Here is a 27,425-nt window from a genome sequence, read left to right as displayed (position 1 = left end):
AAAGTTCATTTTATACTAAAGCCCCCCCCCCAAAAAAAACAACAAAAAACAAACAAACAAAAAAAAACAAAAAACAAAAAAAAACACCTTACCATTTTTGCATTTCCGTAGCTTTTAACTGCAGAGCTGACGTCATGAATTGTGGGATAGATTCCGTTTCGATAACAAATGTAAACAGTGGAAGTCGCAGAGGAAGAATTTCAGAAAAAAAAATTAGATAATTGCTGTCTCATCTGAATTGTCAGTTATAATTTTGTCAAAAGTATTAAGGTTACGCAAGACTAATACAAATAACATCACTCAATTGTTTACACATGAAGGGCAACGAAGATCTCTCGGCAGAAATTGACGACGAAGTTCTGCAAGAACTTTACAGTTGGATTGATGGCATTCCACTTTCGCGTCCTAAACGAAATATAACTAGAGATTTCTCCGATGGAGGTATGTGTTTTGATTAAATACCCTAGAGATTGAAAATAAGAAATCGAAACTATAGAAAATTATCGTGTCTTATTAATGTAATAAGCTATTATCTGTTACCTTTTTTTGATTATCTGGAAAAAAAGCTGAATATTTTGTTGAAATGTAAATTATAGGGACCATTCCCACGGATATTTGGATCAATCTATCTCCTTAGGGAGTCTCACTAAATGGCTATCAACGTAACCGGCTTTAATGTCTGTCACGCCCAGTAAAGCTGTTAGGGGGTAATTATCAGTAGGCGTGACAGACATTTAAGCATCTTGAGCTGATAGCAATTTAGCATGAACCCCCAGGGAGTTAGGTCGATCCAGATGGATCAATCTAAGTATGGGAACCCAGTCATAAATGTTAGTTTTATTTCATCAATTATTAACTCCTGTGACTTTGGTGAGGGAGCTATAAAAAGGCTCCAACACTATCATTATTTTTTTGTCATTTTAATAATGTTGTTTTGTTGTTGTGGATGCAATATTATATATTGAGGTAGGGTTGAACATGGTTTGAAACACCAAATAAAAACAAAAAAACTCTTATGAGTCTCTTGCATGGATCTATTTTTTGTGAGATTATTAAGAGATTTTTTATGAACATTCACAAGACATAGCATTGCATCAAGCATTGTCATCAAGCATATCTTAGTGGTACAGTTTTATCGATATGTTTTAAGATGTTTATATGTAACCCAACATGGCACAAAATTAAAAGCATTACAACTCCTATTTACAGTTTCTGATATGTACTTACTGTGCTTACACTCAATCTATAAAGGTGGATGTAATAGCCAAGTGATGGCTAACTAGCCATTTGGGAGCTCTCAAATCAATTGCTACTAGTACCTCTCACCTCAGAAGTCCATGGTGATCTTCAATGGGTGTGTGATTTCACAGCAGCATAACTGATAGGAAAGCAGATTTACATGTATCTCAACTTATTTATAATGCTGTTAGTGTCAAGGAGTGATTTGAGAGCCCCCACATAGTGTTGGGCATGCTATATTAGAAGCTGGCCCTCATTCTGTAGCAATAGGCACCTCTGTCTATCATGCATATAAATACTACATATCAGAAACTGTAAATAAGAGTGCTAACACATAGCTTTGTGGTAATATAATCTGTGTACTCTTCAACAAAATGTAATGAACGGATAAAATAAAATAGGTTTTATTTGTTACTGCCCATAAGAAAAACTCTATATTTAATCAACTATTTGTAATGGGTATTTTTCAGTTTTAGCAGCAGAAGTAGTAAAACATTTCTTTCCTAAACTTGTGGATTTACATAATTATCCTGCATCAAATGCAACTGACCAGAAAGAAACAAATTGGAGGTTAATGAACAGGTATAAAATCCATAAGGATGATTGCTATCTCCAGTAATGACTCAGTATTTTATTGATTGGAAAACCTCCCTTTGGCAAAAAAATCAATTATAATAATAGTGATAATGCAGAGGTATTAAATTAGGTCATATGTATCGATAACTTATTAATCTCCCCTATTATACCAATCAATGAATGCTGCAGGCATTGCTTTTTTGCTTGGAAGTGTTTATATTTAGTCACTATCACCATGCACTTTGGTATGTTTCTGCACATGCTGTATCATTTACCTGAAATGTTTAGACCAGTTCACAAGAGTCCCAACATAAATTATACATAATATTTCAAGATGACAAATGAACAAGTTTGCTGTTTTGACAGTGTTGTGGTGTTGTCTGAACAACAGGGAATGCAGCGTGCTAATCAGAATATCCAAAAGGCTTTTTGTGTGTGACTTGATAAACACTGGGAAGCTAATAATATACAGCCATAAACTTGCTCAGTTCATTTCTGTTTAAACTCCCAATTGAATTTTAGTGATGGCAGCTGAGGTAGTGAATCACTTTTTCCCTGGTTATGTTGAGCTTCATAACTATCCAGTAGCCAGTGCATGTAATCAGAAGATGGAAAACTGGCATGTGCTTAACAGGTAGTTTAAGTGTGGAGAGACCTTCTGTTAGGCAATTGCACACAATACTGTGTACACGTGTGATCTTTGTACTAGTACTAATTTTATTGGTCCCTGCCATTATCTGAATGTACTGCCTCAGTGGTCTTTATCTTTGGATTTTTCCTGCCCTATTCTTTACTTTTGTTTGTTTGTTTTTTAACTTCTCTGCTGTTCATGCCAAGTAATTTTCTTTAGTTTGAATTTTTTGAGCTATTATTTTGAAACCCTTTTCATAGACAATTTTAATAAATGATTATTTTTAGTGGAAACAATCTTTGATAACAAACAGCTAATTTCATCATTTTCAAATTTCAGGCACTCTTTATCTTTGTGGATAATTGTAATTTGTTCATAATTTATAGTCACAGAGTCGAACTTAAAGTTTACCAATTGTTATATAAAAGAGTTCTCTTTAGAACAATAAACCCTTTGAAGCCTGCACAACAGGATATTATGTACTTTTGCAACCAATTTATTCTCACATTGACAAAGATTTCAGGATATTTTACTTAGATTGAAAATTTTGTCAATATTTTTCCAGAAAAGTTTTCAAAAAGCTGAACTTCGAAGTTGCAGATGATGTGATTAGGGCTATATGTACTTGTAAACCAGTGGTGATAGAACATGTTTTGATGGCACTTCGAACAAAGATAGACAGGATCTTGTGGGAAAGGGATCATCCTCCACCAAAGCAGGATGAAAAGCCTGAAGTAGACCAGGAACAGAGTAAGTTATATTAAATGTTTTTAAATGTGTTAAAACACTTTCCTAATCAGAGATCAAGAACACCCCTACTCCAACTGACTTTTAGTGAGAAGAAAAAAGAAATCATTCTTGCACAGTGTTTTGGTATAACCTAGAATGTTATTGAATGATTTGTAACACTTTTTGAGGGAAATATGAAGTGCATTGTGTGGTTCTTTGGAATACACTTGCACTCATCTAATTAACATTTCTGTCATATTGTTATAGAAAGTCCCTATGTGGCTTCATTTGCATCCCCAGGTGAGTCTGGCACGTGCATCATAGAACCATGCACAGTGTAGTTTTAGTGATTCTCTACTAGGATAGGATTGGAGACACTTTTCTGTAAATAAAAATGCTTCATTTGGATGAATTAGTAAACTAATAGTGCAATATAGTGGTTTCTCTGTGATAGCATCCAGTTTATGTAGCATGATCTTTTACTAGTTCTTATTATTTGAGTATCAGACTTCCTTCATCACTAATCTTAGTATTTTGATATATCAAAATAACTGGAGTAACTAAAGTACATTTTTTGAAACCTTCCTCTTTTAACTTTTTATCTATGCACTAAATCTTAAATTATTATTGTCTGGGTGATTTTGAAATTTATTTTAAAAGCTACACTTAAAAAAAAAGCAAAATAAGCTGATTAAGTAATCTGAAGTCAGTAAGCTTAAAGACAAATCTATTTTCCTTAGACCGTTACAGTTGTTATGTTTCATTGAAAACCTTATTGAGGATTGATATTTTAAATCATATTTTACTAGCTTCTGGCTAGTTTTTATAGCATCTTTATTTTGTAACAAGTAATATTGATAAGGAATTTGAAAGGGCATTAAATTAAGGAACTGTTATATTTGTTTTGTTTTTTTCAAATTCTTCCCCCCCCCCCTCCAAAAAAAAGGAAGATATAAATGAAACCCATTAAACACGTGATATAAATTAAGAAGTATTATACCAATAACACATTATTTTGCTCTGTTACAGCCTCTCCCAGAGGAAGAAATAAAGGCAAAACAGGGTTAAAAGGTGCCCCTGTCAAGGGAGCTACTGGTGCTGCTGGGGCAGCTAAGAAAGGTCCAAATACTTCCAAACAAGAATCTCCCACAGTTCCACAACACCACGGAAGTCAAAGGTGAGATGTTTTCAACTGAAAGTTGGCAACTACAATTTAAACCTATAAAAAATGTCACCACAGCTTTACCTTTCGTGAAATTTATATATTTTTTGTTCACTATAAAAGAACTTCCAAAACATTTTATTCTCATTTTGCAGCAAATTACAACCTACTGCTCAGGTCTATCCAGCAACAGACACAGTATCAAAAGTACAGTTTGAAGAGAAACAGCAGGAATGTTTAGCTAAAGATGAAACAATACAGGTAATAAACCAATTTACTTCTACAGCTTGGTCTTTAGCTGAGGCCACAGAGATTATTATTATTATTTGGTGCATACATCTCCAACCATCTTGCAAGGATGTCACACTGTTTAATAGATTAATCTAAAAACCAAAGAAAACAACTTTCATACCAACTTTCCATAATTAAACTGATCAGTTCAGTATTTTCATTGCATGTGCGTATTTAATACTTTATATCATGTGATTATTATCAAATTTCTTTAAAAATACAAATTGGATTTTTTTTAATGGTAGTCTTGTATAGTATAAAGGTAGTCGTGTGTGTGTGTGTGTGTGTGTGTGTGTGTGTTTGTGTGTGTGTGTGTAACTCACAAAAACTACTCTTGTTATGAATGATTAATATATTCTGTCATTGCAGGAGAAACATTGTATATCACGTCCCTGTAATAAATAGCACCTGTGACGGTATTGCACTTAACTTTTCCAGATCCTTAATGCGAAAGTGCGCAGGTTGGAGCATTTGCTTCATCTCAAAGACATTAGAATTGAAGATTTACAACAGAGACTTGACCAGCTCAGGCCATCTAATCCCTCTGGTCCTGTGGGTACAGGGTATGGACCAACCAGAAGATAAATTACACAGATATAATTGTCATTTAATCATTCCAATCTCCAGTAGAAAATATTCTGAGCAAAAATATAAATCCCCCATGTGAATTATTTAGCACGTAATGGGCAACTTTAAATGAACTGATGTTGTCTTATTATTGTAATTTTTATCTGTAGCACATTGAACAACATTATTCACTTTTTATGATCAAACAAAATTATTATGATCCTGATAAAATTTTTTAAGTAGTGTGTGGGGCATTTATATTTTTGCTCAGCATATATTTAATATTAAAGCATGGCATTTTCACACCATCTCAGGTAGCACTTTAACAAAGAACCATTACAATTGAAAAAAAAATTAATTTGGAATAAGATGAAACTCCTTTTATGATTTGCTCTACCACCATTCATTTGTATATAATATTTATTATCACGAGTTCATTTAGGTGGGTATACCTATTTAATCTTGAAAAGTTAATGCCTCTTCCATTACATTCAACAGATAATGGATGAATATCATTATATCTTTCAGTGCAATATGCATATAATCTTCCATACACCCACTGTAAACAAGTTATGCTATTATTGAACTGAAGTTGCACATCATTCCATGAATGAAATCTGATATATGAAGTTTGTTTAAAAATATGTGCTGAGTAATTTCAGTTGCTAATCAAGGTTGTGCACTTTTCACAGGTGTTTTGTTATTACAGCTTTGATATTGTTACCAGCTTCTCATATTCCGTCCTGTTACTTATTGTTATCCTTTTAAAGTGAAAACAGCTACGGTAACAGTTCACATTTTCAATTTTGTAGTTAGCTTTATTATAAATATTTATAAAAAAGAAATGTGTTGTTAAAATTTTAAAATAAAAACTTATATCCAGTGACTATACAGCTTGTCTTTTAAATATTGATTCAAATGACACTTTGACCTATGCAACACAGCCATGTCCAAAGGTTTCAAATGAACCAGGCTGGCCTCCTAGAATGATCTGCAGCTGAAAGAGGTGTCATCTCCATGATACATCAAATAGTTGAATTCCTACTCCAACTACTGCTGCACTGCAACTTTTTTCACTAGTGGAGGAAAATGAAAAGAATTGATATCCAGTTGACTTTCAGTAACAAGATGTTCATATTTCAACACTGAACTTTACTTTAAAAACAAAGCTTTCAAAAAGCTAATCAATTTTTTTTTCATTGCTTATGTAACAACTGCGTTACAAATAAGTACCTTTTGTTCCAAATATCCATGCTTGCAACGTCAGACACACTCACATACCTTGCTGCAAGCACATTGAACTGAAATCAAGACAAATTTCTAAGGACAACATTGATCACTGTATCAATTTCCCCTTCTATTTAAAAAAATTGGCATAACTTGCTGTGAAGTAACACTGTATAAGAAGATATCAAAAATGTAAAAACTTAAGCTGCCAAATGAGTCAAAATTGTTCTAAGTCTCACCTAGCACCATCTACCATCAGTCTCACCTACCACCCCTTAAATTGTAAGTCACCTATAACACCCACCAGGTTCCAATTCAGCCTCACTCATCACACAAACCACACTTCAGTTCTCACCTGAAATGTCTCTGCTTGCAGGGTCCAAATGACCATTCTCTGATCAATGCTGACAGTCAAAACATGGGTAGAGTCCAGGAAATGAACACCTAGAAAGGCATCACATAGGAAATGTAATTTCCATGTTTTCTAACTCTCCAACTATGGTCTCATAACTAAAAATAATTTGAAAGTGAAAACTGAATATTTACCATTAAATACTGTTCACAGTTCTTTAGCTTTCCGACCTTGTAAGTGATGTATAACAACTTAGACAAAACATAAATCACTTGCCTGTCATCTGTGCTGCATGGGCAGTTGCCATGGAAACTCTCATGACCTCTTCACCACTGATGTTGTCATCTTGTTGGTTTCTCCAAAGCCTAATGTGTGTGACATGCAGGGCATTATCATCTCCACCACTGGCCACCATGTATTCTCCAGCTGCAAATAGAAAAGATAGCAATCCTGTAAGTACAAATATTACTGCTTAATTTGATTTTATATTGATAGCATTTCCTCTGAAGTGATCAAACATTTGTGTAAAATTAAAACTGACATGAATATATTTTATTGGTTCTGAATATACAAAGGCATAACATACAGTTTTCTTCTTAAGTGTCTCTCTTTCTCAATATGGAAACAACTTCACTGGTCTATAGTACTGTACCAAGTTTGCTAAACAACTCATTGCAACATTCTCTTCCAAAGGTAAATAAAATAAATACAGTTTAATTAAGTTGACCATCTGTTTATAATCTTGCCTTTTATGAACTGCACATCCACAGCACTGATACCAGACTGATGCAAAGGGAGGACTAAGAAAGGCTCCTCTATGGAAGCAGGCAGGTCGTAATATTCATTTGTTCTTGCAAATTGTTTTCTGAGGTAGTCAGGTATTACACCGTCTTCTTCTGTACAACTTATGTATGATAAATTTGTAGTTTGTTTTGCACGATGTTCACTTTTTAACTGGTTCTCCTCAAAATTCACATGTACACATTTGGCCACATATTCCTTGACCATCTTTGAAACATTGAAGAAAGCAATTTTCCCATCTGTAGCACCTGAGTATATCACAACTTCAGAAGTTGAGTTGAATTGAATCAGCAGGTGTCCAATATATAAGACACAGTGGTCATGGAAAGTGGATTCTGCCAAGACGATGAAGCTTTTGTTCGTTTCATGGAATGCAAATAACCTGTGAAAGAAACAAACTTCGAAAAAATATATCAACCATAAGTAATGCTGCATGATACAAAAAATATGGAAAAAAATAACACACACACACAAACACATGCAACAGACTTTGACATTCTAACTTTTTCATGTAGAATACTGAATTTTAACAAACATAATCATCAGGAAATTTCACAAGCAATAGTTAATGAACAATACCCTGATGAACTAAATGTAGTTTTTACAAACAGACATTCTTCTACTAACCTTACAAGTCCATCAGAACAAGCAGCAGCAATGAAAACTACATCTTCTTGAAAATCAGAACATATATCACCTGCTCTAAATGCAGTGAGAGACATGAATCTGGTTTCTGGGTTAGATGACACACAAGAATTGATCTGTGACTTCCTTTTTCTTTTTCCTTTTTCATCCAACATGTGAGAAAAGACAAGTTCTATACTGCACTCCACTTCACAGTCATCAGCACTTTGACTAAAATCTGCCACTTTTTTATTCTTGGCACATTTGGGGCATGGCATGTTACTTCCAGAGACAGTACTCACTACTGCACTGGAAAGTTGACAATCAGCACATGATTCACGCTTTGAAACTGTAATCTTCCAACACTTCACCTGTGCTCTTCCACCACCTGAAAACAGCAGTCTTGATTGTGTTATATTTCCTGCCAAATGAGATGACCTGACTGAAGTTAATGTCCTGACACTGGACAGATGACCCTGCAATGTCTTGAGCACTGTCATGTTGAGATCACTACATATGGTAGTTCCAGGAGCTGTGTTTTTATATTAAGGCTGAACAAAACACATTAACAGAATATTAGATAGCTATGATTATAATTTTGTAGTGATTGTAAATGTTTAATACATTCATAATCTATATTATTTTTTTGACTAACGATACCTGTATATATAAATATTTTAATATTTATATCTACAGGTATCGTTAGTCCAAAAAATCGGATAATTGATTTATAACGATTTTAATTAGTTAAAACCGGATAATTGATTTATAACGATGACCATAAACTTTTACTTATATTATATTTCATTTTAAATTCATTCATAACTCACTCAAAAAGGATACATGAAAGCTGTATAATATTGACCATGGTGTCTTCACTGCTTGTTGCACATATGTGTTTATCTATAACAGAATTTAAATGATAGTAAAGATTACACATTCACTTCATGCAAGATATCTGTTCAAAGAAGTCGAGCATAGTGCAAACTAGGTTAATTCAGAGCTTAATGTGAGATATACATTAACTTGAACAAAAATTCCAAGACAAAATAATGAAATATTTGTTTAATAATCACCTTTATAAGAGAACAGATGCAGTACACTGGTGAGTTCTCTGCCATGCAGACTTGGCTAAAAAAAGTGAAGAACAATTACAATAATCATCAAGTATCTTCTTAGACAAAATAATAAAATATGACAATTATAATAGCTATCTAAACTAAAAATAATTAAGGATTTTTTCCTTATGATTGCCAATCAAAATATTAATGACAGTAAAACACCTCAAGAAATTCAAGGAATTTATTTTTCACTTACCAATAATATTGGTTCTTCTAGTTTTATAGCCCCCTTACACATCACCACCTCCTTTGCTTTGAGGTATACAAATGTACATCTCTCCCGTCCTAAGTCAAAGTCCCATGTTCTGTGACCACCTCCACACTCTACCTCAAGAAGTTTCTGGTTGTGATTCAAGCTCCAGACAACAAACTTGGACTGAATAAAACAATAATACATTGATGTTATTATATATTCATCACTTTATCTATTTATCTGCTGAGGGATTTATATCATTCACATGATATTATACCATGTGACCGGTTTGGTAAAAAAAGTATGTAATAAATCACATTATTTTAACAACATATTAAGAATGAGTGAGCGACACTTACTGTGTGGAAGCCTAGTATAATCATGTTTTGGTCTTGGAAAATCATTCGGTCAATCCATTCAAATCCCTTGAAAACCTGAAAGAATAGTTGAGATTTATTGCCACTTTACAGTCCTTTGAACAGTGAAATAGGATGCTATCCGATTAGGTGCATTAAAACCAAAGGCAAAAAGGGGTGACCTATGATACTAATCACACTTAACAAAATAGTATTTCCATTAATGAAACCTCATTTCATTACTGGTGGTAAATCAAAGACATTAAACAATCAAATGTCATCTCTCTTAGAAAACACAGGATATTATGGCTTTCTTTTTGGCCCTGCACAGCCAATAAATCTAATATGATTAAAAGAAATCAGTAAATAGTAACTTCCACTGACCTTACTACTGGTCATAAGCTCCAGCTGACCAGCCCTCACTCTGAACTGCCTGTACTGACCATCTCTCCCAGAAGTATAGACATAATCAGCATGGATGCAAACATCAGTCACACCTGCTTTGCCATGGAGTTTTGCAAAACTTTGGGCAGGAAAGGCTTCTGGCTGCAACATATGACAGTTGATGATGAAGAGAATTGTAAGCCAAAAGCAAAAAATTCTATATCGAAGAGGCAATCACATTCTCCTGCATTAACTATGTGAACAATCTAATATTGAACTAAAATACATTTCAGGGGTGTTTTGATACACTTCTCACAAAAGTCAAATCACACTCCAAGTCTTACTTATACAAACAATCACATACTAGGCTATGGCAGAAAAAATGTCAAGTATTTTGTTTATTACAGACTTTGCTCATTAGCGGTGTTTATATATTCCTATTCAGCCATATTTAGTACCTCAGTGTTCTTCATTGGATACACATGCACAGAGCCACCTCTATCGCCACACACCAAGATGCAGCTATCCCATAATACTGCTGCAGCTGATATCCAACGCTGTTTACAGCTAGGGAGTATGAAGTGTTCTACAGCTGCGTACCTAATGTTAGTGGAACTTGGTGTCACTTCCCACAGTGTCTGGAAGTATTCAGAGTGCAACTTAGCACTGTTCATTCAACATATATCAAATATAACTACACATCAATTTTATGTAAATATAGTTTTGGCGTTACTCTTATTCCATTTATTTTCCAATTTTGGCAAAATTCACATACATATGAACATGTGCATATTTTAAGGCACCAGATGTTGATTTAATAAAAAATAATGACAGTAAATATAATGATCCTAATGATAACAAGAGCAACAGCTATAATAATTAAAAAACATAACTGTTTACAGTAAAAACCCAAAAATTATTTTAAAAGCATCTGAATTTCATACATCAAACTTAGTTTGTGAAATATGTATAATTGTATAATCCTACCAAAGCTCCACTTGGTCCAGATGTGATGAAGTGGGTACACTGGTCTAACCACAAGATACTCATTACTTTGCCCTCATAGACATGATATTCAGCCTCCTGACAGACAATTCTATTTCCATCTATGAAGAAACAAAAAAAAAAAAAATGCCTGCTTTGTCCAATATGCTTAAATCTGTTAAACAAATATGGAATTGACTATACACAAATTATTCTATGCTCACAGAACTTGTACAGATACTTGCAGGGTTCTAGGCAAATATCATTTAGTATCAACCAGTATAAACCTAGAATGGTTTTAAATTATCTACATACCAACATGAAATATTTTGACATCTCCATGAATATTTCCAACAGCAACTAGTGTTTTGTTTGGGGACACAGAGAGCAGACTGTAGGACCTGTATCTTGAATCCTGCATCCACACTGTAGAACCACTACCACTGGTATGACACAGCAATTTTCTGATCAAGGTAAAAAAAAAAAGAGAGAAGATGGCTTTATAGCACAACCGCATCAACAGTGGGAAAAAAAGATGAATGGCCATGCATTGCCTAATAAACATATCAAATATTCAACTGTATTAAGATACTGTATTTCATTTGCATGTCTACAAAATACAGACTGTTTATTTAAATAATATGCATTAGGATCAAAATTTGGTTTAATGCCTCCTTACCCTTCATTTGTCATAATAAGAACAACATTGTCATCTAATAGTGCAACAGATCTTGGGAAGTCCTCTTCCTTCAAATATAAACAAAAATAAAAAGGAAAGCATCATTTCAAATCCATTTAATCAAATGTGGATATCAATTCATGCAAGGTTTTTCAATATGCCTCATAAAATGGATATCAGTTCTAAAACCTGCCATACTGTAAACTATTCTTAATACTAATATATTATAAGAAATTGATGGAAATAATTGAAATGTGATTAAACTTTTTATATATAATATTCATACCCACAAAACCATTACCTTGAGTTCTGAGGATACAGTGACGGGGTGCGAAGTGATGGCATTGGTTGTTGAAGAGCTAACAGATGCTAGGTGCCACAACCTGACACTGCAGTCACCCCCACCTGTTGCCTGAAACAAAACAGAAATGTAAAATATAAGTAAATCTTATTTACAGGCCATCATAAGGTTTTAATCATCTCAGTTTTCATACACACTATGGGGGAGCAACTGAACCAAGAATTTTTTCCAGTCAAATTAAGTTATTTAACTTCCGTATGACCCATCCCAGAAATCTGTCAAAATAAAATTAGGTCACCATAGACAAAAATCTAATAATTATTGGCCCATATGCTGCCGTATTTAAAATATAACAAAAGCTTCCCTGCAAAACTGACACATTTTTAACTGCAAAGAATGTTCAGTAATTGGAGAAAGTGTCTCATTTTAATAGTTTTGGCCGAATTCTACATGTATGTTATTTACCATGATTTAGGTTTGCCTTGAATACATACCACTAAAGAGTCTGTCTCATTTACTGCCAAACTCCATATGCTCTTGCCCTTAAAAAATCATTAAATGACAAATGCATTTAAGTGACAAATGATTATTACACAAAAGAAGCTTACATACACCTAAATTTTTGAAAAAATCCAGATCAAAACTTTTCATCAAAATTAACAAGCTGTATTGCAACACATTCACATTATGTGTTACTTGATGTGGTTTTTAAAATGCTGTGTAATAACAGTTTACAGGCAAACACAATCTGAAATATTCCACCTTGTGTCCTTTGAATTTTTGTAAAACTTGGCCCTCATAATTCCAAACCAAGCAGGTTGAATCCTAAAAATAAACCAGAAACATTAACAGAAAAATGTCAATGATTTTTTATGTTTTCAAAGATTCTGAAATACATAAAACAAATCTCCAAGTTTGGAAACTGATATCACAAATACATTAATTCTTCATTTAAAACCAAAATGGATCACCCTTACTTTCAAACCATCAAACTTACTTCTCCCACAGTGACCAGCAATTCCCTGAGTAGCTTGACATCCCACACACGTGCACTGTGGCCATACATAACATGTTTCAACTCATACTGCATCCTGCACCAGACATCCATGGGGATTTCCTTCTTTCTGAAATGACCTGGCATAGTCAAATTTCCATCTGTGCATCTTTTGGAGTTCTGGTCTATTGCTGCACCTGTAAGACCTTTAGAGTTTAAGGACAATCTTCCGTCAGTTTGCCCTTCAGGTATTACACATAGTTGCCATATCCTGATACTGCGATCATCAGAGACGGAACAAAGACACATATTATGGTTGCTGAAAGCAATGGAGAAAATGACACCCTGCAAAGAAGAAAAACATCAAACAATTAAAAGAAAAAAATTAACATGACATTCAATTCTTAACAGATATTGTTAAATGCCTTAGTACAAGAGTGAAATGTGACAACTAATCTTATTATACAAGATAAAAAAAGTTATTTTTTAATCTTTTAACTTACCTCATGACCAGATAGTCTATGAATGACCTTCTGATGACCCTCTTTATTTTGTTGACCACAGACTGGCCATAGGACAACTTGGTTAAACACTGTACCTGCTGCTAAGACCAGGTCACTCCATGTGTGACCGATAAATCTAGCAGAATATCTTCAAATGTTGTTAAGAACCTCTCAATTTCTATGAATTATAAATACCTATTTAAAAAATAAGGTGTCTAAATATGCACATATAAATCCTTTTTCAACTGGAAAATAAATCATTTTCTAGTTTGCAAACTGCAAATTTATGTTTTCTTAAATTTCTTTATTCTTTGTTAATGTTTGCATGATTTTTATGATCTTTTATTTAAAAAAAGGATACAAAATGCATTTCTCTTCACATTTCACCCTGTGAAGAATTGTGTTCCTCTGCCAGTCCCAATGTAGAACAACATTATGTCCCAGAGCAAGTGCCAGGGTAAGTGTTGACTAAAATGAAGTGGTTGAATGGTAAACAAAACAGTTTGATCTGGGAAAAAACAGGCAACATCAAGCCCTTCTGTATAGCAAATTTCAATGTAAAATAACTTAACAATGAATGCTTCAATTAAATGAAGAAAATACTAAACAGGAAATAGCAAAGTCTTTCATGGTAAATATCTACACTGTCATCATTTAATTGTCACATTATTCTCTAGTAATGACTGTCTGCCAATTCACCTGCAGTGGTACATCTACATACCACACTATGCACATCATGACTGTCAACTGTAGTGTTACATCTACCACACTACACACATCATGACTGTCAACTGTAGTGGTACATCTACCACACTACACACATCATGACTGTCAACTGTAGTGGTACATCTACCACACTACACACATCATGACTGTCAACTGTAGTGTTACATCTACCACACTACATACATCATGACTGTCAACTGTAGTGTTACATCTACCACACTACACACATCATGACTGTCAACTGTAGTGGTACATCTACCACACTACACACATCATGACTGTCAACTGTAGTGGTACATCTACCACACTACACACATCATGACTGTCAACTGTAGTGGTACATCTACCACACTACACACATCATGACTGTCAACTGTAGTGGTACATCTACCACACTACACACATCATGACTGTCAACTGTAGTGGTACATCTACCACACTACACACATCATGACTGTCAACTGTAGTGGTACATCTACCACACTACACACATCATGACTGTCAACTGTAGTGGTACATCTACCATACTATAAAAACTCATGATTACCTGCAAATCCACCTGCATAGTCCTTACCTTACCATTGGACATCCATGCCACATCCCAGATCCAATCTTCAAGTTCACAAACATCTGTTAGTTTGTCCAATCTTTAAAAAAAATTATATAATCTAAGCCAGTAATTTAAAGGAGAAAACTCTGCAAGTTGTGAAATCTTCATTATCTTCACTTTCTAAAAGCATAATTAATTATTTCTCCTCTTCACAGAGAAAATACATCCAGGGATTAGGTCAGAACCCCAAAAATATAATATAATATAATATAATATAATATAATATAATATAATATAATATAATATAATATAATATAATATAATATAATATAATATAATATAATATAATATAATATAATATAATATAATATAATATAATATAATATAATATAATATAATTTTTTTTTTTAGTCAAAACAAGTCACATAATGATTGGAAAAGTTAATTAATCATCATAAACGTTTTCACCTGTTTCAGGCTCTTCAGACAATAAAATGATTGTAATCAAGATATATTTTCTGTACTGAGAGTATCTGACTCTCTTTCAGAAATATATATATATATATATATATATATATATATATATATATATATATATACATACATTACTCACCTCAACATATAATCTTCTTCTCCGGATATCTGAAGCACTCTGCACGATTTCTGACCAAACACACAGGTGGTTCTTTTTTCTGGTCATAGAGCAAACAGAAAACAAGTTTACAGTTTATATATTTAAATAATTTTGTCAAATTTACAATCCATGCAGCCACATAAAGTCAGAAAATCAATATTTTATTTTTTCATTTATTAGTATGCATAAATTCTTTAAAACTTTTGAATTTATTCTAATTTGCAATAACAGCATGTAATACATTTCACATGTACGTACTGTACCTATTTGAATTCCATGTACTACAGCAGGGAAAAGCATCTGCTCTTTATAAACCATGGAGTTCATCTTTGTGTCAAATACCAAAATGTTTGGTCCTTGACCTAAAATCACATATACTGTTATAGCCATCAACATTTTAAATATGTGATATATATTTTGAACAATACTATATAAAAACAATAAATGCATAACACTCCTATTTACACTCTTGATATGCATTGTATGTGCTAATGCATGAATGATGTAGATATAGATGCATGTAACTGTTAAACAGCATTCAGTTAGCACGTCAACCTGAATCCTGGAGCTCTTAAATCTTTCTTTTACCTCACCAAGTTGCACACACTGCTGAAATGCTGACCTTTTTTGCTGTTGACAATGCTAAGGAACCATTCCCAGACCCTGTCATACATACTGTGGATCAATCTATACGCGAAGGATTCTTGCTAAATTGCAATCAACTTAAGTGGTTTAGATGTCCGTCATGCCTAATAAAGCTGCTAAGGGGGTAACGAATTAATTATCGTTAAACAGCTTCAGTATGCGTGCCAGATATCTAAGTCACTTAAACTGAAAGCAATTTAGCAAAAAAAACCCTTGGAGATGGATTGATCCTGTTAAATCCTGTTTGAAGGCCACCGTTATAGAACTTCTGAATGTAACAAGTATGTCCCGGCTTGTTACCTGCCCAAAATACTCTACAATTACATTTGAGATCAAAATCTCCACTTAAATTTCCACTTTAAATACATATCTGGACAGTAGTTTTTATCTTATGCAATGGCAAACAACTCATGTCAATAATTCTCCTACTTCTGCAGAAGTCCATTTACTGTAGGGCCTTCTCCAAGGGGTCTATGATTTCAGCACATATTATAACTGGTTGACAAGCAGAAATAACGGAGATGCTTATTTTTTGGTTACAATGACCAAATCGATCGTATTTAACCAACCTGCAAGGAGATATTCATTATAAAACTGTAATGAAGTAACAGGCCCAACATATCCAACATCTTTGATACCAAATCCTTCCATCATTTTAGCACCAAACAGCATTCACCTGCAATTATGAAAAAACTGGAATTCAAAAGCATGTGTTAATCAGGTACAAGTGATAATGATTGAACTTAAAACATCACAAAATGCCTTATTGAGCACATTCAGGACAGCGGACTAACAGATCTGTGAATCAAATATGGCCAGCCCACTTGAATACTTGTTGCATAATAATCCCTGTGGGAAATCTATTCAGCATCTGATTGGGAATTAAGCAGCAAACTTTTCAGTGGGTTAATTGCCATATTTGATCCCCAGATCTGTAAGTCTACTGTTCAGAATGCACTCTTACTCATGGGGTACTAATTAAAAAATACTGCTGAAGTGATGGTAACATTATACAGTACAGAAGGGTCCAAACAAGTCACATTTTTTGGGCAAGTAGGACTTTTAGAAATTGTAGCTGCCTGACCAAAGAAATCACTTGTGCGAAGCAAGTGATGCAAATGTTAGGAGCTGTCAAGTCCTGAATTTGGCTAAACAAAATATGATTGATTTGAATTGTTTTAGTCTATTTAGAGAAAGAAAAAAGTAATGAATAAATAGTGATTTGGCTCAGCAAATAAATTGCTAGCGCTACCTCAGCTTTCCCCCACCATATCTTTCAAAGAGTTTCATAGATATAATTACCCTAGCCTGAAAAGGGCAGGGATGTACCCCTGCTAAGAGTTCAAGTACCTTTAAACAAACCAGGCAGGAAACTAATCTCGAACAAATATTACCCTAAACATATTATAAGCTCTTTAGCCTCAGCGGGCGTCCATACCCACTGAAGACAACCCACTGAGGATAGCATTTTGGGTACTGTTGACGTTATAAGTATTTTGCATTTATAAAAGCATTTCTCGAGGATACAAGGTGACCCTAAACTGACCCTAGTGCAGAGTTTCATCAGTCTCCTCCGAGTTAAAGTAACATGGTTATTACACGGACTAAGCAGGACACTTTCTCAGCCTAAATCTGTAGAGCATGGTTTTAATCTTCTGAATAAGGAGGAAGAATTGTGTCAGTTTCCGTTTTTTGCTCTCTAGACGCCGTTTTATTTTTTACTTTATTTATTTTTATTTTTGCAGTTGATCTTTTTCATTCACTCTGGGCTAAGAACAAGACTGCTCCTAATAATGGCTTAGACTCTTTGTTAATGTTCACTCCACGGTCAGGACAGCCAAACAAAGTGACACGACTGGTGTGACTGTTTGTGGCAACGACAGGTGCGTCCCGTCAGTTCGAAAGACCGAGGCTTGGTAGGGTCCGCACATGATTTTTTCCTAATAAGTTAGAGACTTGAAATTTTACACACAGATAGCTACATACCTGCCCCCGAATAAACCGTTAAAATTCTTGATCTGTCTCATTTAGGTTTTTAGTGCCACCATGTCTGTCTTTTTTTTTTTTTTTTTTTTTTCAGACCCCCACTTGGTTTTCACCCCCTATATATAATGTCACAAGAACCTGAAATTTGTTACACAATAAGAAAAGGAGCTAGAATGCATGAACACACAGTTTACATTTTGATGCCAGGATTTTCCCAAGCAGAGTAAATGTGCATGTGAAGAATTTTGGGGCACAGATGCATGCAATATGGGAAAATACAAATTAATACAATGTATATCTTCCAAATCATACTGGTATGCAATAGAACTTGACATCCTAACATACACTGAATGAGGAACAAGAGGAGGGCTAAGAACAAGACTAACAAAAAATTATAAAATTAGTTTTTCCCCAAATTTCCTCAAAAAAATCTGACATGCTGGTGAAACATTTTAGTCCTGAATGGGGAACAAGAGGAGGGAAGGCCTAACAAAAAATTGTAAAATTAGTTTTTCCCCAAATTTACGATTTCTGATATGCATCTGATGTGCCACTGCATGAGAGCAATTATGGACCTCAAAAAGCGTAAATTGCTAAAAAGTTTCCATGTATCTGTTCTAGTAGCTTAGAATCAGGAAATTGAATTTATATCTAAAAGTAGACATTAACAAAACCCACAAATAATCTATAAATAACTTAATAGAATTTCTCTCAAAGCATCTTTTAATGTAAATTATAAGTGCACATACTCTTCTGCAATCCTGTGGCAAAACCTCATGTTAAAACGTTTGTTGCCTGTTTTAAAAGAAAGCATGATCATTTATTTTTATATACATATGGCACATAGCAACTTGAAATCTAACATTAAGTCTTAGATCTGTTTGAGATTAAAAACAGTTCAAATTTCTGTGCCTTAGCCACACATTGCCTTTACTTTAGCATTGCCTTGATACACAGTGGGAGTCCTGTGAAGCAATTATGGCAGTGACTTGATCTTTTCAATGGGAGAAGGGGGGGGGGGGGGGGGCAATGAGAATTTTATAGACCGATTTTTAAATAAGAACATCTCTAGCGACTGGTACATGCAGCAACAACATTGAAAAACAGGCTACCCTATAGTTCTATTCTAGTCAGTAAAAGCACCACAAATGCTATCAGTATATAAAAATTGATAAATTTGCCCATTGACAAGTTGTTAACCTTACAATTGAAATACTAAGAGTGCATTTACATAGATTTAGATCGATCCATCTAGATCAACCTAACTCCCTGGGGGTTGATGCTAAATTGATGTCAGCCGAGCGTGCATGGTAGTTAATTACCCCCTTACAGCTTATAGTAGGCGGGACAGACGCTTAAGCCGTAATCTAGTGAGATTCCCCACAGGGATAGATCGATCTAAAATCCGTGGGAATGGGGTCTAAGAGGTATATCATTAGCTGGTTGCTTGTCATTACTAGTAAGTTACTTGGTACACTCTAGTTGAGGCTATTTATTCATGCAGTTGATGATGTATGTACTTGCCACTTGCATAATTAATCTGCAGCCCCCACTGTTACAAATAAAAATGTTTGTTGCCATACTTGCACACGTGGAAACTGAATAGACTACTTTTGATGTCATGCTTTAATTTGTTGTATTTTACTTTGCCGACTTTTTATGTACAGACATGGATGTCAATCATTTACTATTTTCAGAATCTCAGAATGGAGCAAATTGGACATTTAAAGTTGTTCTATAGATATTTTTCCCATCTCAACAATTTGATCATATAAAAATGAAAGTAAGTGGGTTATTTTGTTTTATGTAAAAAATGTTGAAAATGGAAATAAACTTATTTCAGCACGTAACAGTTATCTCTTGTTTACATTTTGGCGTTTTCAAGGTGTGACTTAGAAGTTCCTTCCTTGCCTGAAGACCTTTGCTGGTCACATTTTCTAAATATTCATGTTACCTACAGTGCATAATTAAAGATTGGTGGTGATTATGCTGTTAAGCATTATGTAATATTGCATCAAAATTGAAGAAAACCCTGTTTGGGCACTGCTGCCATAGTGACCATTAAAGGAAAACCATGCCACTTTTTCTTCTCAAACTTACAGGAAAGAAACATAGGACTAAAATAAATCTTCAATTGGAAAACCAGTCTGATTCGTTAATTTTTCTAGAAGTTATACTTTTTTTGGTGAAATTTTCATTTTCCACATATTTCCATTTTTTAAGGTGTGACTCCATGGGCTTGAAGACTTTTACTAGTCACATTTTCTGAATATCCATGATACTTATATTTTATTGTTAAAAATGAATGGTCATTATGTTGTTAAGCATTATGTTCTGTAATGCTGCATCAAAAGTGAAGAAAACCCTATTTTGTGCACTGCCACCATGACCATTAAAGGAAAATCATGTTACTTATGATTCTCAAACTTACAAAGAAGAAACATAAGACTAAAATGCAGCCTGAGTTGGAAAAGAGTCAAGTTAGCTTCTTTGTCTGGAAGTTATACATTCTTGTGAAATTTTCATTTTTCACATATTGGTATTTTCAGTGTAGAACTTAGAACTCCAATGGGCTTGAGGCTGAATGATAATCACATTTTCTAAATGTCCATGTTATTTATAGTAGATAATTAAAAATTGGTGGTAATAATACTGTTTATCATTATGTAATACTGCATCAAAATTGACAAAAAACCTACTTTGTGGACTGCCACCACTAATGTTATGTGAAGAAAACTGTGTTACTTATTATTTTTTTAACTTCCAAGAATGATTCCTAGGATTGACATACAGCTCAAATTAGAAAACCAGTTCTATTGGATTATCATCTTTTTATGGAAATCGTGCATTTTTTGTGAAATTTTCATTTTTCTCATTCTGGCAATTTAAAGTGTGAACTTGAACTCTCATGGGCCTGAAGCCTTATGCCAGTTACACATTTTACTTATATCAGTAATACCTGTTGTGCATAATTAAAATTTGATGTTGATTATTGCATCAGAATTGACAGTAGCCTATTTTGTGCATTATTATTTTCTGCTTTTTGTCTGTACATTTGACAGCTTTGCTGCCTTGTTAGAATTAGAATTAGTCTCTTTGTTTCTCAAAAAATGAAAAAAATACCTTGATGGACTTAAGGAAAAAATCAATTGAACATTTTATTAATATGGCTGCATGAAATATGCAAATCATACCTGCATCAAAAGACTTCATATAGTTACAATATACACTTTTATATTTCAAATTCCCGTGCCTTAGCCACACATTGCCTACACTTAGAGACCATTCCCACAGATATTTAGATCAATCTATCCTCCTGGGGAGTCTCACTAGATTGCAGTCAGCTTAACCAGCTTAAATATCTGTCCCGCCTACTAAAAGCTGTAAGGGGGTAATTAACTTTTGTGCACGCTCGGCTCCTGGAAGCTGACAGTAATTAAGCGTGAACCCCCAGGGAGTTAGGTCGATCCAGATGGATCGATCTAAATCTGTGGAAACCCAGTCTAAAGCATTGCCTTGATATGTATATATATATATATGTTACTGACTTACTCAGACTGACTGCCCATCAACTTTTTCACTCTATACGGCTTAGTCACTTGTGCAAGTTAAGATGAGCAGAGCAGACAGACAGGTTCTTTTGTTGGAGCTGTTGATATTCCTGTACCCTGGGGTTGCTGTAATATTGAGACCTTCAGAAGTTTCAGCTTCTTATGGACACTATCCTGGAGCATTTTGTAAAATAACAAATGTGGTACTTGATGGAAGCTCACAGTCCTTTCTCATCAATGATGGTGGAAATGATGTGATCAATACATACAAGAAAACTTGTTCAATAACAGATTTAGTTTGGGATGTGCAAGCATTTGATGGACAGATTGATGATATAACTTGCACAGAAACGTATGATGTAGGTTATGTCTTTACAATGTATTTTTATGGAGGCAATAGTAACTACTTCCATTTACACTGGGACATGATGTTACCATTATTTTCTGTAATGTATCATGACATATCAAAAACTGGACGTAAAACTACCCTGTTGATGCCTTCTGTGGAAAGTTCAAGACTGAAGGTGAGTTTCATTTATTACATGTTAAAGAGGTTTCCCTTATTCAGTCAATTCATTAACTTGTTTATACCAAAATAGAAAAACTGTTCATATCTTGCCAAATGATTTTAAAAAATCAGTTGAAATATTCTTATCAAATAACCTCATCATTCTGTCAGAAGTGCATGAACTTTTCTTTATCTGTTTTCACGATTTGACCAATGTTGAATATCTAATCATATAAATGTATCATGGTAATTATAAAGATTACATATTTAATATAATGTGTTAGTGTAATTTGAAAGGAGAATACTCTTCACCCTTCTTGCAAATAAATTTTGGAAAGTATGGTACACTTTGGGGCATTTTGGAATAGTTCTGTGGATATGATATCTGTCTTTTCTCTCCATTTTGAGACAGATGAGTGCTGAACCTTTTAATTGGTTTGAAGATACCCCCGCCCCCCCCCCCCTCTCTCCCTGTGTCCACCTGTATGTTTGAACTGTTAAACCTCAGAATGACTTTTATTTTTTAGATTTTTGGAATTTTACATTATTCACTGAATAAAACTTTTGAAAAGATTACCTGGACAGTAAATGTAAGCTAACAGTTAAGTCTGATAAAGATAAAGAAACATTGAGTTCAATCTCAAGTACACTGTACCTCTGTATAACAGGCATATTGATGAAGATATTAATTTTAATAAATATGTCACATCTGAAGAGGGTTTTTGACATGATCTGCAGACACCTGGAAAGAATAATTACCTTAATACACTAACTCTCCATTATAGTCTGACACCTGTGTTTAACAAAAGGAAATTTAACTGACTGCCATGACCTTGATGCTTCAAACTGCACATTGTGGTCTAGCTGTTGGCATGATCAATAATACATCTGATAGCCACACATCTTTTGGTATTTTGATAAATGGGGGCATAAAAATGTCATTTTTCATTAGATGCAGATTTATTGCATTATTTGAATTTTTGAATAGGTGTTGAATTAAAAGAAGAAAAGATCATTAAAAAAGTTAAAGTTACAGTAAAATAATACACATACTGCCATTTTACCTATGCTGAGTGGGTGAGCCAATTTTACATATATCACAGTATTTGAATAATGGATAGAGTTGAGGGTGATTTGAAAATAAGAACACAATTAAGCAGCTATTTTAAATTCTTTTTTTCTCCATTATTTTAAAGAAAATTAATTGGGAAACCCCAGCATTTCAGAATGAAAACAAGTATTGGATGCAGTTGATGCAGGTACTGTATTATAGTATATATGCATAATAGTTACTATATATACATAGTAGTGTGTTATTCTTAACCTTTGATTTGAATTGTTATCATCTATGCTGAATCATGAAGAATCACTTAAACATGACAGATTGGTGATTTTTACTTTTTTGTGCTTATTAAGAATTAAAAATGTTATGGATGTTTGAAGCATGATTTAATGATCCAACAAATGTTTTCATAAAATTAGTTTTCAAATACAATGATTTGTGATCAATTAATTTATTTAACAATCTTTTACAGCTTTTAACAGGTGACTATAACATGAAACCACTCCAGAAAGATTTTGTTAAGAAAGAAACCAAGATCTGTTTTAAGGAAATATATTTTGGGGTAAGGTCATGATTAAATATACTGCCAGTTTATTTTCCCTGAAGCTGTCACTGGCTTCGCTAGCTGTCTCTGCCACCAAAACATACAAAACCTTGTTATCACTACTAACACAGGTTAAAAGACATCATGCAGATAATCCTACAGTGTAAATTGTATGTTCTGCATAAAAAAAACAAGTTCGGAAGATGGGATTGCCAATTTATCGCATTTTTTAAATTTTGTTAAAACACCACTGTAGAGTTGACCGAGACATGCTTCAATCTTAAATCTGCATTGCTTTTTTGTCAAAGACCCCCCCATTTAAAAATGAAAAAAAAATGAAAATAAAATTCCATATTGTTTTTTTTTTTTTTTTTTTTTTCAGACTCCCAGGTATGACTGGAATGATAAATATTTGGTTTTTAATTATGTCAATTATATGAGAACCATGCTCCATGTGACAACGCCAACTAAACCAAGGAAAGTAGGACTGATATCAAGGTAGGCATGTAGGAATTATCATTTCAAATTAGTGTGAGAGATGATGAGGTGTGATTCGTAATTGACCTTTTACTAAGTGATGGACTCCACCCACCCGTTGATGTCACTACAGTAGTTCAGGACAAGTTAAGACAAAAATGTGGCAAATCGGGCAGAGTAATTTTTTTTTTTTTTTTGCAAACAAAATTTGTCATCATCTTGATGCACAGTAGGACTCTACTGAGAACTACCACAAGTAGTCCATGCACATAAAATTTTGATTTCTTGTCTTTGTATACAAAAAAGACAAAATGTCACCCACTGGTATACTCAATGTTCCAGTTCAAGTTTGGGAGCCAGCAATAGGTCAGACATAGTTATAATTGTTGCAATTCATCTTTGTTTTGAATTTTGTTATTGAATGTTATTCAAGACTGCATTAATCAGCTTCCATGGTCATTTCAGGGCAAATCGACGGAGGATTCTGAATGAAAAAGAGCTTGTGAAGTCTGTGAAAGATATCACAAAATTGTACTTGATTGAATTTGGTGGTAAGACTGTTCAAGAACAGCTACAGTTGGTTCAGAACTATGCAGTTCTCATAGGCATGAATGGAGCAGGTCTCATGAATGGTATCTTTCTCCCGGAGGGCAGTGTCGCTGTACAGTTGGTTCCATACAATGCTTCTTTAAACTTTAAGCAATTTGGAGAAATCCTAAAAGCGAGAGGTGGATACCTGGAGTGGCATAATTCTCACAAAGAACTAACAGTTGAAGCACCAAGAGATGTGTACAGAGCCAACTCTGACACAACTGTGGAAACAAAAGAGTTCAGAAAGCTGGTAATTGATGCGATGAAACTTGCAAATATTTATAAGCATCCTAAAACTGAGTTGTGAAATATCCATTGTTTTAAGTAAATTTTACATTTCTGTCTTTGTTAAGTTTATACATTGTCTTTGTTAAATTGACATTCCAAGTTTTGTGAGTAAACATGCATTCACAATTTTATATACTGTAATATGAGCTCAACTGTGTTATTGCCAATACACGTAAGAATGAATAGAACAGTATTCTTTCAAAATTAATTCCATTAATTAACCTTTTCAGTCTTTAATCAGGGGCGTAACCAGACCTTTAAAAATTGTGCGCACAGATTTTTAAAATACCCAGCATGTACAGCAAAATGTAGACTAACGCAACAGATGAAGGACAGCGTAATCACAGCATATGTACCACACATCATAGCTAAATTTCCATTAATGATAAAATCATCATTTAAGTCAAAAATGTTCTCGCGATTTAATAAAGTTTCAATATTTTTATATACCCAGAAGGGTATATTCATTTAAAAGGAGGCTAACTTCGCATTAGCAGACCCCCCTCCCTTCTTCGAATAATCCTGGATCCTCCTCTGAGTTGAACTTAAATGCGGTTTCATCCAGCTTTCATGCGGGTGCATGGCTGCCAAAAACAACCAATTATATGACAGAATAGAGCTCTGATACATCTAAGATCACATTCACAACGAGTTGAGCCAGGCTTTACAAATCCTGGGGACTAAATATGGCAGTTGTACATGAAAGAAAAACCGCCTAATCTTTTAATAGTCTCTCCGCCTCTCACACGCCTCCCCACACATCGTCCCTGCAGGGGGACAGTCATTAAATCTCGGCTCCATTGAGACGACACAGCTAGGGAGGCGTGTGAGAGGCGGAGAGACTATTAAAAGATTAGGCGGTTTTTCTTTCATGTACATCCGCCATATTTAGTCCCCAGGATTTGTAAAGCCTGGCTCAACTCGTTGTGAATGCGACCTAAGTTTAATTATTTGTTTGTGAAAATTGCCCATGCCATCCTGTTAGTTTGGAGGGCTAAGCTGGATCAAGTCCGTGTGAAATTCTTTGAAGCTTTGCAGGAAAAATTCTTCCTTTGTTTCTGTAGCTCCTTATTAAACCTGGTGTCCAGATTTTATCTAGTGCCCCCAGGTCTACGGGAGCTGCTCTTTGAAAATAACACACAGGTAGATTTTACCTGAGATAAATATCGTCAGCAATAGTGCATTCGTTACTCTCATGACAACAGGAGAGTTGAAGGCCACTTAACCCTCCAATTAAGAGGTAAAGGATGTTCCAGTTAGATGGACGATTAAGATAGGACTTGTAAAGGTAACAGGCATTGTTTACCTCAGTTGAATAAAAGTATGCAAGACGGGGGGTCAGAACAATTGTGCGTATACAGATGATTTGTACATACAGGTGACTTTAATTCGCAGAGGATTTTCGATATATATTCTGTGAAAAATACACTAAATTTATATAAAATAATATCATGGTTGGCCGAAAAATTGTACGCACAGTGCATCCGTGCGTATGCCTAGTTACGCCCATGTTAATGCATTTTACAGGTGTTGCATTCGTATTATATTAAAACCAAAAATTTTCAGCCACAAAGCACATTCCTTCTTGATATCAACCAAAATTCTTTACTAGGATATACAATCAAAATGTACTAAAACAACCTGGATTAAAGGCATTCAAACTGATCATGAGATCATCAGAGTATGATTTTGGTTCTTACTAATTCCTCAAAGTTATATCTTATGATAACTGTGTTATATATTTACTTTATTATATTCATAAAAAGGCATGAATTCCCATAATCTTCAGCAGTTTCATAACCCTCTGACCTGCCATGGGATGATGAAGCATCATGTCTGAGATTACTACATCCAGTAACTACAATGATATAAAATCTTTTTCTAATTTTGCAAGGTCATTTTAAATGATATCTGACCATAAAACATATGTCAAGTTGACAAAATCTTCCTGTTACTCTTGAAGGGGTGCCAACTTTTGTTTAAGACTGCATCCCCATACACCCATCATACTAGCTGGATAGATCTAACTCTACAGGGTTTCTTGCTAAAGTGGTCTCAGTGAAATCAGCTTAAAAATATACTTATACCATGGCTGGCACTTCATACAATAAGATAATTGCATTGGTATTTCACATACAGGCTTAATTG

The 27,425-nt window shown here is 34.3% G+C and overlaps 3 protein-coding genes across 13 annotated transcripts; 2 read left to right on the top strand and 1 right to left on the bottom strand.

The window, feature by feature from the left end:
• Nucleotides 1-138: 138 nt before the first annotated feature.
• Nucleotides 139-6,086, top strand: LOC106168551 (sperm flagella and cilia-associated protein 1). Of its 3 annotated transcripts, none has more exons than XM_013547657.2 (7): nucleotides 139-441; nucleotides 2,338-2,449; nucleotides 3,012-3,196; nucleotides 3,443-3,475; nucleotides 4,205-4,352; nucleotides 4,493-4,598; nucleotides 5,067-6,086. In XM_013547657.2, exons 1-7 carry the CDS (start codon nucleotides 315-317, stop codon nucleotides 5,211-5,213), a joined length of 858 nt encoding a protein of 285 aa, XP_013403111.1. In that variant the 5' UTR covers nucleotides 139-314; the 3' UTR covers nucleotides 5,214-6,086. The 3 variants fall into 3 exon arrangements, with proteins under 3 accessions (XP_013403111.1, XP_013403110.1, XP_086859029.1); XM_013547656.2 differs by lacking the exon at nucleotides 2,338-2,449 and adding an exon at nucleotides 1,710-1,821; XM_087002903.1 differs by lacking the exon at nucleotides 3,443-3,475.
• Nucleotides 5,993-17,957, bottom strand: LOC106168549 (tRNA (34-2'-O)-methyltransferase regulator WDR6). 3 transcript variants are annotated; one of them, XM_087002880.1, is made up of 26 exons: nucleotides 17,816-17,957; nucleotides 16,839-16,945; nucleotides 15,888-15,986; nucleotides 15,604-15,682; nucleotides 15,015-15,087; nucleotides 14,076-14,182; nucleotides 13,715-13,862; nucleotides 13,215-13,556; nucleotides 12,980-13,042; nucleotides 12,712-12,759; nucleotides 12,218-12,328; nucleotides 11,917-11,984; nucleotides 11,553-11,701; nucleotides 11,241-11,359; nucleotides 10,712-10,891; nucleotides 10,254-10,415; nucleotides 9,873-9,947; nucleotides 9,517-9,696; nucleotides 9,276-9,330; nucleotides 9,043-9,102; nucleotides 8,203-8,731; nucleotides 7,521-7,957; nucleotides 7,051-7,200; nucleotides 6,778-6,866; nucleotides 6,429-6,496; nucleotides 5,993-6,271 (listed from the first exon to the last, which is right to left on the bottom strand). In XM_087002880.1, exons 2-26 carry the CDS (start codon nucleotides 16,939-16,941, stop codon nucleotides 6,205-6,207), a joined length of 3,561 nt encoding a protein of 1,186 aa, XP_086859006.1. In that variant the 5' UTR covers nucleotides 16,942-16,945; nucleotides 17,816-17,957; the 3' UTR covers nucleotides 5,993-6,204. The 3 variants fall into 3 exon arrangements, with proteins under 3 accessions (XP_086859006.1, XP_086859009.1, XP_086859008.1); XM_087002883.1 differs by lacking the exon at nucleotides 17,816-17,957 and adding an exon at nucleotides 17,664-17,788; XM_087002882.1 differs by lacking the exon at nucleotides 17,816-17,957 and adding an exon at nucleotides 17,620-17,755.
• Nucleotides 17,958-17,967: 10 nt separating this feature from the next.
• LOC106168550 (uncharacterized) lies at nucleotides 17,968-25,470 on the top strand. Of its 7 annotated transcripts, none has more exons than XM_087002900.1 (7): nucleotides 17,970-18,152; nucleotides 19,953-20,038; nucleotides 21,851-22,330; nucleotides 23,511-23,573; nucleotides 23,850-23,939; nucleotides 24,304-24,419; nucleotides 24,864-25,470. In XM_087002900.1, exons 2-7 carry the CDS (start codon nucleotides 20,033-20,035, stop codon nucleotides 25,294-25,296), a joined length of 1,188 nt encoding a protein of 395 aa, XP_086859026.1. In that variant the 5' UTR covers nucleotides 17,970-18,152; nucleotides 19,953-20,032; the 3' UTR covers nucleotides 25,297-25,470. The 7 variants fall into 7 exon arrangements, with proteins under 7 accessions (XP_013403108.2, XP_086859026.1, XP_086859025.1 ...); XM_087002899.1 differs by having other exon boundaries at nucleotides 17,970-18,185; XM_013547654.3 differs by lacking the exon at nucleotides 19,953-20,038 and having other exon boundaries at nucleotides 17,968-18,152.
• The last annotated feature ends 1,955 nt before the right edge of the window (nucleotides 25,471-27,425 follow it).

The sequence above is a fragment of the Lingula anatina genome, chromosome 1 (genome assembly GCF_051362555.1).
Source record: "Lingula anatina isolate TDL-2025a chromosome 1, LinAna3.0, whole genome shotgun sequence".
NCBI classification, from domain to species: Eukaryota; Metazoa; Brachiopoda; class Lingulata; order Lingulida; family Lingulidae; genus Lingula; species Lingula anatina.
Note: the sequence above shows the minus strand (reverse complement) of the source record. Positions and strands in the feature narration are given on the sequence as shown.